Raw genomic sequence first — 12,701 nt, 5'->3', positions numbered from 1 at the left:
AGGAGAGGAAGAGAAGAGAAGAAGAAAAGAAGAAGAAAGATAAGTACCCAAAAGACTGTTAGTGAAGGTAGGTTTGTGCCTCATTCATAGACTGACCCTCTTTGACCCACATATAACTAGGTGATAAAGACATGCTCTCAAGCTCTCAATCTTAATGGCTAAAGTCTTTATTTTATTGACTTGAGAATTTTTAGAAAGACAGGCTGCAGTTATTTTTTAAAACAAACTTCAAAATAGATGAATGTATGTTTTGGGGCTGGGAGTGTAGGTCAGAGATAGAATGCCCCTGAGTTCAATCCTCATTAACACACACACACACACACACACACACACACACACACACACACAGGCAAGCAGTAATTGTATGTACCTCAAGCCATTCTTGTGAGAACTCAGTGAGATAACTATGTACCCAGTTATGCACACAGGACATGCTATTCGACATTAGCTGTTAAAATTGTTACCCATAAACCAGCAATAAGAAGACATACTCTGTGTCCTTTCCCTTAGGATTTGTATTTTCAATGAAATCCTATAATACCGATGTAGCCGTAAAAAGATTGATGGTTGGCAATTGACTTCTGAAGTCTGCACCAGGATCACTTTTTCATTTCACTTGCCTTCTGATATATGCTTGTTATTTTATTCAGTGGTATTCTTTGGCTATCACATTGGTGGCATAGCTCTGTGGTAAGACCATAATAGGAAATCATGAGTAGAATCACATGTAGACCTTTTCAAAGGTCTCATAATGATATGGTTTCTAATGTACAGCATTCCACTATAACTATGTTTTTGATAATTTTCCTAACTTATTTAAACAAACTTTAGATATGTGTTCCATAAAACTTATATTTATGCCTAACAGCTAAGTGACTTTATTTAAATGGTGCTAGAATCAATCATCAGTGTAAAAATTATATTTTTGTTTATTGTCTTATGGATTTTAAAAGGGGGTAAGATATATTAGCCACCATAATCATAACACTTTGGGAAGATTTTCTCTCTAGTCTTCGTTGCTTTGTTGCTTTATTAGCCAACAGCATCTTTCAAGAAAAAAGTTTTTTTCTGATGTGCATAGTCAACTCATTTAATTATGTAAAAACCTCTAATGTGTCTCATGCCCAGTAAATTGGGCCAACAGTGCTTTCCTTTTTAAATTACAAGAAAATCACTGTGCACCAACTCACTGTGTATTAAACCAAACTACTGGTTTTAAACCCACCTGGGTGAGAACAAGGTAAAGGAGATGGGAGGGGTGTGACTCTGGGTGGCAACTGGGTGCTATAAAGGGCTGGGGGAGAGAAGGAGAAGGAGACTTCCTAGTGTGAAGGGGCTGATCTTTCTACGGGAGGGGTGCGGCAGGCACAAGAAGAAACCTTGGCGGTCCTTGACAAGTCAGTGTGTTATCACCATAACGCAGAGTAAGAGGGGCTCAGTGATTCCCACAGTCCCTTACCATCACTTCAGACACTCCGCCCCTGTGACTCTCCTCTCCTGTGGGCTCCCTTTTAAGGGCCCACCTGGCTTGCTCCATGTTATAGACTCAAAGCTCAGATCCTCGTTCTCCTTGGCAATATACTATAGCTCCCAACAGTTCAGGGCCAGGCAAATTGGAGTATGGGGACAGGGAGGACCACAGAGCAGGCTGGGCATGGGGAGGTGAGCCTTCAGGCTGCTGTCACTGCTAAATATATGAAAGAAAAAACTATTTGGCCGGGTGTGGTGGCCACGCTTGTAATCCCCATGCTTGGGAGGCAGAGACAGGAGAATCACGCAGGTTTGAAGCCAGCCTCACTGACTTAAGAGACCCTGTTTCCAAATAAAAATATAAAAATGGGTCTGGGAGTGTAGCCCAGAGGTAGAAGGGTTTTCAGGAGCCCCAGTATCACCACCACCAAAAAAAAAAAAAAAAAAAAAAAAAAATCTAGCTCTGTCTGAAAATTCATGAAATAAAAGTATAGAGGTGTGTGTGTGTGTGTGTGTGTACAACCTGACTGGTTACTAATCTTTCTTGTCTTTGGAGAATAACTCAATTAGATACAGTAAGTCTAGGGCAGGTCAAGTCCAGAGCATACACGATGGTGCTCTGGATTTGGAAACTGCTTCTTCAGATCCTTTGGTTAAACATAAAATTTTCTACTCTATGGGATAAGTGCCTGGGTCACCTTTCTGAACAATGAGTGTGAATAACTTAAATTATATAGAAAGGTGAGTGTGGTGGCGCACACTTGTAATCCCAGCATTTGGGAGGCTGAGACAGGAGATCATGGCTCGCAGCCAGCCTCAGCTACTTAGTGAGGCCCTTTGCAACTTAATGAGACCCTGTTTCAAAACAAAGAATAAGCCAGGTGTGGTGGCGCACGCTTGTAATCCCCCCACTTGGGAGGCAGAAACAGGAGGATCGCGCAGGTTCGAAGCCAGCCATGCGCACTGGTTTAGGAGACCCTGTTTGCAAATAATAATGTAAAAAAGTAGGTCTGGGAGTGTAGCCCAGAGGTAGAAGGGCTTCCAGGAACCCCAGTACCACCAAAAAAAAAAAAAAAAAAAGGAATAAAAAAAAATAGGCCTGGAGGTACAGCTTGAAGGTAAAATGCTCCTGGCTCCCATCTTCAGTATTGCAAAAAACATAAATCAATAAAAATAAATAAATAAATAAATAAATAACATAAGAAAAAGACCCAGGAGTGGTATAGCTGGATCATATGGTGGATCCATTCCTAATTTTCTAAGAAATCTCCACACTAATCTCCATAATGATTATGCTAATAAAACCAGAAAATCGTAGTAATAAATCAATATCCATGTTTATAGCAAAACAATTCATAATAGCCAAATTATGGAACCAACTTAGATGTCTATCAATAGATGAATGGATTATAAAATTATAGAATCTACTAGAAAATTATGGAATCTACACACAATGGAATTCTACTTATCAATAAAGATAAAAATTATGTCATTTGCAGAAAAATGGATGGCCCAGAGGGAGAGAACTTTATGTAAAGTGAGATTAGCCAGTCACAGAAAATGAAGGGTCATATGTTTTCTCTCATATGCACAAGCTAGGGAGGAATCTGGATACCAGAAGGATTTCGTAAAATGGAGGAGAAACTCTAGTGAAGCCAGGGAGGTGGTCTAGGGGAAGGGGGCAGAAGGGAGAGGGAGGATCAATGAAAGAATGACTTATGTACATGATGTACAGTATGTACATATTTGAGGATGCCTGCCCTGTATTGGGAATGCATAGTGGGGAGGGAACCAAGGAAAGCCCACCAAGTGCTGTGTGCTTGTATGTCACTATCCCAAGTAACTACATTATGATGTGAGAATATAATGCACCAATAAATGTATACACATAAACAAATAACGGGAACTATCAGCCTCTCAGGGTTTACTTGACTCACCAATCTTTGTTTTCCTTCTTTTTTGACAGGTTCCTGGGCAGATCGATCACCGCTACATGAAGCTGCAAGTCAAGGTCGTCTTCTTGCTTTGAGAACATTATTATCACAGGTAAAATGACATCTTAAAATGTGTCTGCTTCCCCTAAGCACAAAATGCTAGCAAGGCAAATTAATTCAAAAGTAATAAACTTTCTTAAATTTTACTGCTACCTTTTCATTTTAACTCATGGCAAGCAAGTTAGCAGTTTCTGATTTATCTTTGAAACTCCTTTAAAAATATTTTGGCATAATCCAATTTATTATTATTATTATTATTATTATTATTATTATTATTATTATTTTGGTGGTACTGGGGTTCCTGGAAGCCGTTTTACCTCCGGGCTATACTCCCAGACCTATTTTATATTTTTATTTGGAAACAGGGTCTCTTAAGCCAGTGCGGCTGGCTCGGAACCTGTGCGATTCTCCTGTCTCCACCTCCCAAACGCAGAGATTACAAGCGTGCGCCACCACGCCCGGTGCTATTTTAAATTTATCATGGAGTACATTTGTTCAGTCATAGTAAGCAATTAGTAATTTATTTACACATTGTTTATCATTCTAAATATGCTTAAATCTGTACAATATGTACAGCTAACTGCAGACTTAATCACATAATAACCAAAAAGGAGTGATCAGACCAGATGCTGAAACAAGCTTTTATGTTATGGTAATTGGTATTGTGGGGAATTGCCTTGAAGGTGAGGGAATGCTCATTTTTATACCTGTGTGCTCATCAGACTCACCAGAAGAAAAATAAAAAACAGATTCCAGAGCTCAGCCTTATGCATTTAATTTTAATTTAATGTTTTCTGTAGTGCTGGGAATTGAACCCAGGGGTATTCTACCTCCAAACTACGCTCCTAACCCTTTCTCATTTTTTGAAATAGGGTCTCCCTAGGTTGATGGCAGTCTCACTACAATGCTGAGGCTGTCCTGGAACCTATGATCCTCCTGTCTCAGCCTTCCTACTACTGGGATTACAGGTATGCACCACCACGCCCAACTACATTTTATTTTTGAAGCTTCCATTTTGATTCAGTTCTAGATGTCACCACACTAGTGTTTCCCAGCATCAAAGAGAAAGGAACTTTCTCACATGGCCAAAGGAGAGAAAGGACATGGTCTTGGGATTGCCTGGGACCAGGTAGACCTGGACTATGGGCGGGCGCTTGACATGACCCACAGCCTGTCTCAGCTCCATTTTCTCATTTGTAAAATAAATATGTGAAAGAGATTCCCCCTCGGGGCTGTCTTGTTCTGTCACAACCACGTGATGATTTTTGCTTTGCTCATCATTTGATGAAGAAAAAAACAACCCCATAAAAAGGTCAGTAATTCCAAATGGTAATCCCTCGGAGAGGGGCATTCAGTTCTTCGAGAAGTGAGAAATCCTAGGGTATTTCTCAACGTGCATCTCCTGTCCAAGCACAGGCCAGCCAGGAGGAGTGAGAGGCTGCCCCCAGTGCCACGTGAAAGGGACCTTGACCTTCTCTCGTGGGCTGTTGCCTGGCCACTTTAGCCTGCAGCAGTCTGGAGGCAGCACTCCAAATCCTACGGCAGGCTAGGAGCTTGGAATCTCACAGGGACAGTAAAAGGCTCTTAAAAATATCCACTTGCTAGTGACAAAAAAATTGGTGCGATTATCTCTTTTTGCACCTTCATTTTATGATTCCTCGTGTCCATTCTGGTCTTACAGATCATGATAATCTGGAACATACTTAGAGGATTTGGCCCTGACATTTTTCCTATAAATAGTGCTTAGCTTGATGGTCAAGAAAATGGATTACTAATAATATTGAGAGGACAAAGACTCTCCCATTGTAATAATATTTAATTAATTTAGTCTGGTATTATGGATTTAATTGGAATACGATTAAAAGGTATTAAATTGGGCACAGTGGTACATGCTTGTATTTCCTGTACTTGGGAGGCTGAAGCAGGAAGATCAAGGACAGCTTAAGCAATGTAGTGAGACCCCGTTTCAAAATAAAAAGTAAAACGGGCTCAGTATGTAGCTTAGAGGTAGAATGCCTCTGGGTCCGATTGATATAAAAACCAACCAACCAACCAGCCCAAGTTTTTATTTAATATTGACTGAATAATAAAATAACATGTAACATTTTCTATAGGCTAAACACCATAATAATAATGATTTTCAGGCATTATCTGAGTTAATTCTCATTGTAATGAATTTAAAATGTAAAGTCCAAGGTATTTATCCAAAGTACAATGATTACTACATAATGCAAGCCAGGCAGTTACACAAGCCTAACTCTGTATGTACAAAGCAGCCCACTAAGGTTTAGAGTATGGTTTCACCTGTCTGGGCTGATTTTTAATTTTTCAGCCCTAGTCAAAACAAATGATCCAACCTCTAAACTCTCTTCAGTTCCACAAAATAAAAGACAACTCCTTTCACCTAAATTAAGAAGGTAAGATTCAAAGAAAACCTGCCAGAATCTATTGAAAATATTGAAGAAATTATTATGTCAAGGCAAGATAGTGCCACAATAATGGAACTAATGATATTTTTCAAAATGTTAATTTTTCATATTCAATACATGGATACAGTGTGCAATGACAAAATCAGTGTAGTTAGTGTTTTCAACTCCTTAAACACTTTTAGTGATTTTTAAATAAAAATTACTGTACATATTTAGGAAGTACCATGTGATATTTTCAATATATGCTCAAAATTTATACATCTCTTTATGATTACTTTATGTTTGGAGCCTTCCAGCTCCAAAATAAATGAAATCAGCATATCAAAGAAATAGCATTCTTAATAGCCAAGATAATAGAATCAACCCTAGATGCCCACATGGATGATTGGGTAAAGAAAATGTGGTACATATACACACTGGACTATCATCCCGTCATAAAAAGAGTAATATCTTATTATTGGCAATTAAGTGGATGGAACTGGAGGACATTATGTTAAGCAAAATAAGTCAGATACAGAAATTCAAGTACTGCATGTAAAATAGCTAAAGTAGTCAACCTGAATGTATAATAGGGATTACCATAGGCTGAGAAGGGTAGGAGAAAGGGAAATAGAGTCCAGGTAGAGAACGTGGACCAAAATACCATTAGAAGACATATGTTCTAGTGTTCTAGAGCACAACAGAGTGATTTTAGTTCACAATAACCTATAATATATATTATGAATAATTATAAAAAAAGAAACTGAGCTGGTTTGACGATTGATTGACTCTGGCATTCAATCTGGCCATTCCTCGGAACTGCTAACAGGTTTGCCTGAGAGTCTCTGCTCTTTAAAACATATAATTCTCTAGCTGGGTATGATGGTGCATGCCCAGAACCTGGAAAGCTGAGGCAGAAGGATCACAGATTAGAGACCACCCTTAGCAACTTAATAAGACTCTCACCAATTTAGTCAGACCCTGTTTTCAAAATAAAAAATAATCAAAAGTAGCTCAGAGCTAGAATACCTCTGGGTTCAATCACCAGTACACAAAACAACACTACAGCAAATAAATAATTTTAAAAATCTGTTATTCTCTAATGAAGTTTATGGAAATGATTTTATTTAACATTTTTCTCACCCGTCAAAATAATTTGTGTCCTGTGTTTAGGGTTATAATGTCAACGCAGTAACCATAGACCATGTCACCCCACTGCATGAAGCCTGCCTGGGAGATCACGTGGCGTGTGCCAGGACTCTTCTGGAAGCTGGAGCTAATGTGAGCACCTTGCTGAAACATTAGCAATTCACATCTGCTGATGGAAAGGATCACAGTTCTCATTTTGCTTTTCTTTCCTTCTTTCTCAGTTTTCAAAAATAACGGAATCAAAACCCTGGAATTACCTTAGCTTCCTCATTGTTCTTGTAATAGGGTTTCCAACTATTGCGTGTTAGGAGAGCATGCTGCATTATACTAAAGAATATTATTTAGGTTATTTTCTGCTTTAATGGCGTTAGATGAACAGCTTTAGGCTGTAACGCTTGCTCATCTTTTGAGCAATTTTCCTTAGATGAATCCTCAGAAGTAGAATGGTTAACGTTACCTATTTAAACAGCAACCTGCTGAGTGGTAACATAACTCTCATCATAATTATAATTGTTTTCATTTTTTTACATAACCCTTGATTTATTTTTGTTCACTAATTGAGTACGTTCTTTTAATAATTTTCACTGGTTTTGTGCCTATTCCTGTGAATGATCTGCCATATCATTTTTCTTTACTACTTGAAGTTTTATTTATTTTTGTTTTTAATACTTTTATTGGTACATTATAGTATCACATCATAATGTAGTTCCTAGTGGTATCAACTTACAAGCACATAGCACTTGGTGAGTTCTTCCCCATATACAAACTCCCTCCCCACTCCCTCCTTCCATGAGTTTGACATTGGTTCTCACACATATACATACTGTCAATGGAAGCATTTCCTCCGTTATTTCTTTCCCTCCTTCCCCTAGACCACCTCTCTGGCTCCACTGGGTTTCTCTTTCACTATTTAAAGTTCTCTTGTTTCCAGATTACTCCCTATCTGCTGCATATGGGAGAAAACACATGACCCTGCACTTAATGTGACTGGCTAATCTCACTTAACATAAAGTTCTCCTGGTTTACATGAAGTTTTAGAGTTTTCCTTATTGATGTGTATGAACAAACAGACTGTCATATTTACTGCACACATTTTCTCCCTATTTATTTTGGTTAGCACCTCACCTGACTTTTGAAAATGCGGAACTAAATCTGTTCATCGTGTACGAGTTCTGAATCTTACGCTCAGGTTTTGGGTTTGGTTTAGGTGAATGCACTCACGATCGATGGCGTGACTCCACTATTCAACGCATGCTCTCAAGGAAGTAAGAGCTGCGCAGAGCTTCTTTTGGAATATGGTGCCAAGGCCCAGCTAGAGTCCTCTCTCCCATCTCCCACACATGAGACAGCCAGTAAAGGTAATTTAGCTATGGGACTAAGTGAAAGGGGGAGAGAGTTCCTGGGCATGCAGTGTTCCACTTACCTTTCAGTGAGCTGTGTTTCAGGAGGAAGCATGCATTTGGGTGCATGTGAATATGGGGAGGTAGGCATTAGGTAAAAGAGAACTCCTCTCTACTTTGTGTCGGCAGGTCATCATGAATGTCTGGACATACTGATATCCTGGGGCATAGATGTCGACCAAGACATTCCTCACCTGGGAACCCCTCTCTACGTGGCTTGTATGTCACAGCAATTCCATTGCATCCGGAAGCTTCTTTATGCTGGTACTTTTCCTTAAATCATCTTCTACTCTTGCCTATATACCCAGAAATTATTAATTTCTCTAACTAGGCATCGTTAAACTAATAGTTCATTGCTAGGAACGTTCTTACAAGCTAGGAATGCTTACTAGCATTCTCCCTTGCAAGTATATACCATAAAAAAGAGCCTCATTATTGATGAGAACACTTCAAGGCTCACAAATGAATATGTAATCTCTACATTTTGTACAATCATCATTGGCAGACATTTAGGTATGTAATGAAGCCTGAAAGTCCTACTTATAAAAGGTCATAAAATTAAGATCCTCAAGGTTGAATATAATTAGCAGACATTTGTGTATGTAATGGAGCCTGAAAGTCCTAATTGTAAAAGGTCATAAAATTAAGATTCTTGAGGTTGAATATAATGTTGCTCAGTATGTATATATCTGAATATCTCCTTCAAAAGAAACTTTAGGGATAGTAACTGTGTTGGTAACCATGTCTTCTACTTTCCCAGACTTTGTATGTTCTGTCCTATGTGCTTAAACAGACTCAGTTCCCATTTTCACTTACATGAAATAACTTAGTTCCTCAAGCTTCAATGTTAGACCCCTGAGAAACATTCCTAAACTGTTGAGATCCTGGTGGTCTCTACCACATTGGAACTGGGATTTCTTTTAGGATATGGCCATCTCTTTTGTCTTACCACAGTGTCTTATGTGGTAGATGCTCAGAATATATATACACACACATACATATACACACATACATATACACACATACAAAAAATGGATTTCTATGCTATTTAATGTCTATGACAGTTATTTTGACCCTTACTATGTTCAAACACATTTTTGGTAACCCCTTTATATATTACTCACATGATCTTAGCCAAGTTAGAAATATCTTAAAATCAGGGTCTGTAATTACTAGTTCATTCTCTTAAGCATGAGTTCTTCTAATTATTGTTGATAGTAATTTTCTAGTTATGTTCTCTCATAAATTTGGTATAACCAAAAGAGTTTATGCTTTCTCATCCTTCTTTCTTTAGCTAGGGATGATATTCTTCCCACCAAACATTTTAAAATGGGGTTAAAAAGATTCTGAAAGGGCTGTTTATAGTTGTTGATAGATTGTTATTTTCATGCCCCATTCTCTCATAAAATGAATATAACCAACAGAGTTTATGCTTTCTCTATGGACATTTTTCTATGAATATAATTTCACCACTAAATATTTTATATTTGTTTTTAAAATATTGAAATCTATTAAATTTATTGAAATTTGAAAGTAGCAGGAGGGCAATAATGGAACTCTTAAACTATATGGATTCTAGCAGGGCATGGATGTGCATGCTTGTAATCCCAGTACTTGGGAGGCTGAGACAGAAGGATCACAGGTTCGCAGCCAGTCTCAGCTACTTAGTGAGGCCCTCCACAACTTAGTGAGACCCTGTTTCAAAATAAAGAATAAAATAATAGGGCTTAGGGTATAGCTTGAAGGTAGAAACCTTCTGGGCTCAGTCTCCAGTAAAATATATATATATATATATATATATATATATATATATATATAATCACTAATTTTGCAAACAGTATCAGAAAACAGAGTTGAAAAAAATTTTATTGATAGATGCTTCTTGGTGATGTAATTGTTTATGTACTAGTCATTTTTTTACTATATTACTAATTACTATATTAAACAGCCTTTATTCATTGCATGTGTATTGAATGACCAATACATGCCAGTTTTTGCACTAAGATAAAACAATTATGCAATAGGCAGTTTCACATGTATCTTTGAATTTTTTTATGTAAGCATCTTATTAAAAAGTACATCGCATACAGACATCACTAATGGTACTTTTATACTTGAGAGGTGCAGTATCTATATATTTAATGATCTAAACTACATGAGTGAAAGTGGCAGGATAAACAACCTATATTTGTTTTATCTAAATGGCTCAGCATGTCTAGATTCGTGAGTTTTCTCAGAAATCAAAGACCTTTATTGTCTTAAGTGAAAAGAAGGAAAGCAATGAGTTCTTTACTCTAAGAGCACTCATCAATGATGAAATTAGAGATTTATGAATTTAATCATGGACTAATTATAACATTAGTTAATATGACCACTTTTGAAATCACTTGAAATATTTTTATGAAATCTTTCAAGCATACAGATACGTATTTGAAAATAATATAACAAATATGTGTGTATCTCCCAATCCTGAGATAACAAGTTTAAATTTTTATATATCATATATATATGAGAGAAATGTGTATAAAAGTATGAGTGTGTATGAAAATAAATAACTCATTGCAGATGGAGTCAAGGTCCCTTTTGTGCCCTTCCTCAACTGCTTTCCCTTTCTTCTCTCAGCAGAAAAACTGACTCAAATAACAATTTTGTTTGTATTTATCATCACTTCTTATTTTCACATAGGGGCTGATGTACAAAAAGGCAAATATTGGGATACTCCATTACATGCTGCTGCTCAACAGTCCAGTACAGAAATTATAAATCTACTGCTAGAATTTGGAGCAGATATCAATGCCAAAAATACAGAGCTCCTGCGACCTGTAGATGTAGCTACATCAAACAGTGTGGTGGAAAGGATACTGCTTCAGCATGAAGGTATGAAGTATAGATGTGAATGTGTAGAAATACAAATGTATTTACAAAAAATAGAGGAAAGTGAAAGGCTTTTTGTTGGCATGCAAAATAATAATGCCATATATTTCAAACATTTTTGTGAAAGTAGAATAGAAAAGAATTTTAACTTATGTTCTATTTAAAAGAAGATATAATAATATTTTATTTTTTTATTTTTCATCATATATAAACTCTTCCTCTGGCTAAATGTATCCAGCTTGTTTTGAGAATGTGTAGTATGCAGTTCTGGTATGATATTGTCTAGTTTATATTTGAAAATATGACCCATTTTATAAGGCATGTACCTTCCTTCTGTAGTGTATTACAGAAACATAATAAAAAAATTAACACTTTATACTTCTAAGATGGAATTTGTTATGCCTGTTTCATATATTATAATAACATTTCCTTTAACTTAATTATTAAGCCTAACTTGAGGAAAATATGTAATTTAAAAATTTCCCTTTTAAGTACATAACACTTCTTGGGGCTTTTGATTTATATATCCTTTAAAAACCAGAATTTGTTTCTGAGGATTTTAATGCAACAGTAGTTCCATCATCCTGAAAATTAGTGTTTTAAAGAATATAGAGGGGGGATATATCTCAATTATAACATCTCATAAATTTATTTAAATCTCATATATTTATTTAAACAATAAAAATGCTTAAATAAATCTTCCTAGTAGGCCGGGCATGGTGGTGCATGCTTGTAATCCCAGCATTTGGGAGGCCAAGACAGGAGGATCAAAATTTGAGGACAGTCTCAGGAACTTAGTGAGGCCATTTGCAACTAGATTAGACCCTGTTTCAAAATAAAATGACTGAGAAATAGGGCTGAGGATTGGGGCGTACCTTGGAGGTAGAATGCTCTGAGGTTCCATCCCCAGTACTGCAAAAAAAAAAAAAAAAATATTTCTAGTATATTGGTCTTACTCTTCTAGTTTACTACAAAGCACTGCAGTCCTTTTATGGTTTTATTTCATGTATCTTGACACATATAAAAATTCATTTTGATTTTAATTAATAAATATATTCATGTCTTCTTGCAGCTACTCCAAGCTCTCTTTGCCAACTTTGCCGACTCTGTATCCGAAACTGTGTGGGAAAACCAAGATTGCATCTTATCCCCCAGCTCCAGCTGCCAACATTACTGCACAATTTCTTACAGTATCGATAAGGCAGTAAAATAGTTCTAAATCCATTGAAAATAAAAAAATTCTACTTAACTTGCATAATGAATATTCCATATTAAAAGTTGTAAAAATAGGGCAAAAGTTAATATGAAATCACCCAGTGAAGCAGCAAAATATCAATTTTCGTTTTTAAGTGGACTAGTTAGCACTGTTGTTTTATGAATCTTACTGTCTTTTAGATTATAATGTG

General features: G+C 36.8%; 1 protein-coding gene across 3 annotated transcripts in view; it reads left to right on the top strand.

Annotated features, from left to right (window-relative positions):
- The window catches only part of ASB5 (ankyrin repeat and SOCS box containing 5), a gene marked incomplete at both ends in the record, with an annotated part of 50,038 nt that extends 37,543 nt beyond the window's left edge, over positions 1–12,495 (top strand). For all 3 annotated transcript variants that reach the window (XM_080710123.1, XM_080710124.1, XM_080710125.1), the window contains 6 exons: positions 3,437–3,516; positions 7,046–7,153; positions 8,229–8,379; positions 8,551–8,685; positions 11,107–11,298; positions 12,368–12,495. In XM_080710123.1, coding sequence (XP_080566249.1) covers positions 3,437–3,516; positions 7,046–7,153; positions 8,229–8,379; positions 8,551–8,685; positions 11,107–11,298; positions 12,368–12,495 — 794 coding nt within the window. The remainder of the gene's footprint in view (positions 1–3,436; positions 3,517–7,045; positions 7,154–8,228; positions 8,380–8,550; positions 8,686–11,106; positions 11,299–12,367) is intronic.
- Positions 12,496–12,701: the final 206 nt, after the last annotated feature.

Source organism: Muscardinus avellanarius, assembly GCF_963383645.1.
Source record: "Muscardinus avellanarius genome assembly, chromosome: 14".
In the NCBI taxonomy this organism is placed as follows: Eukaryota; Metazoa; Chordata; class Mammalia; order Rodentia; family Gliridae; genus Muscardinus; species Muscardinus avellanarius.
This window is presented reverse-complemented; position numbering and strand designations above follow the sequence as displayed.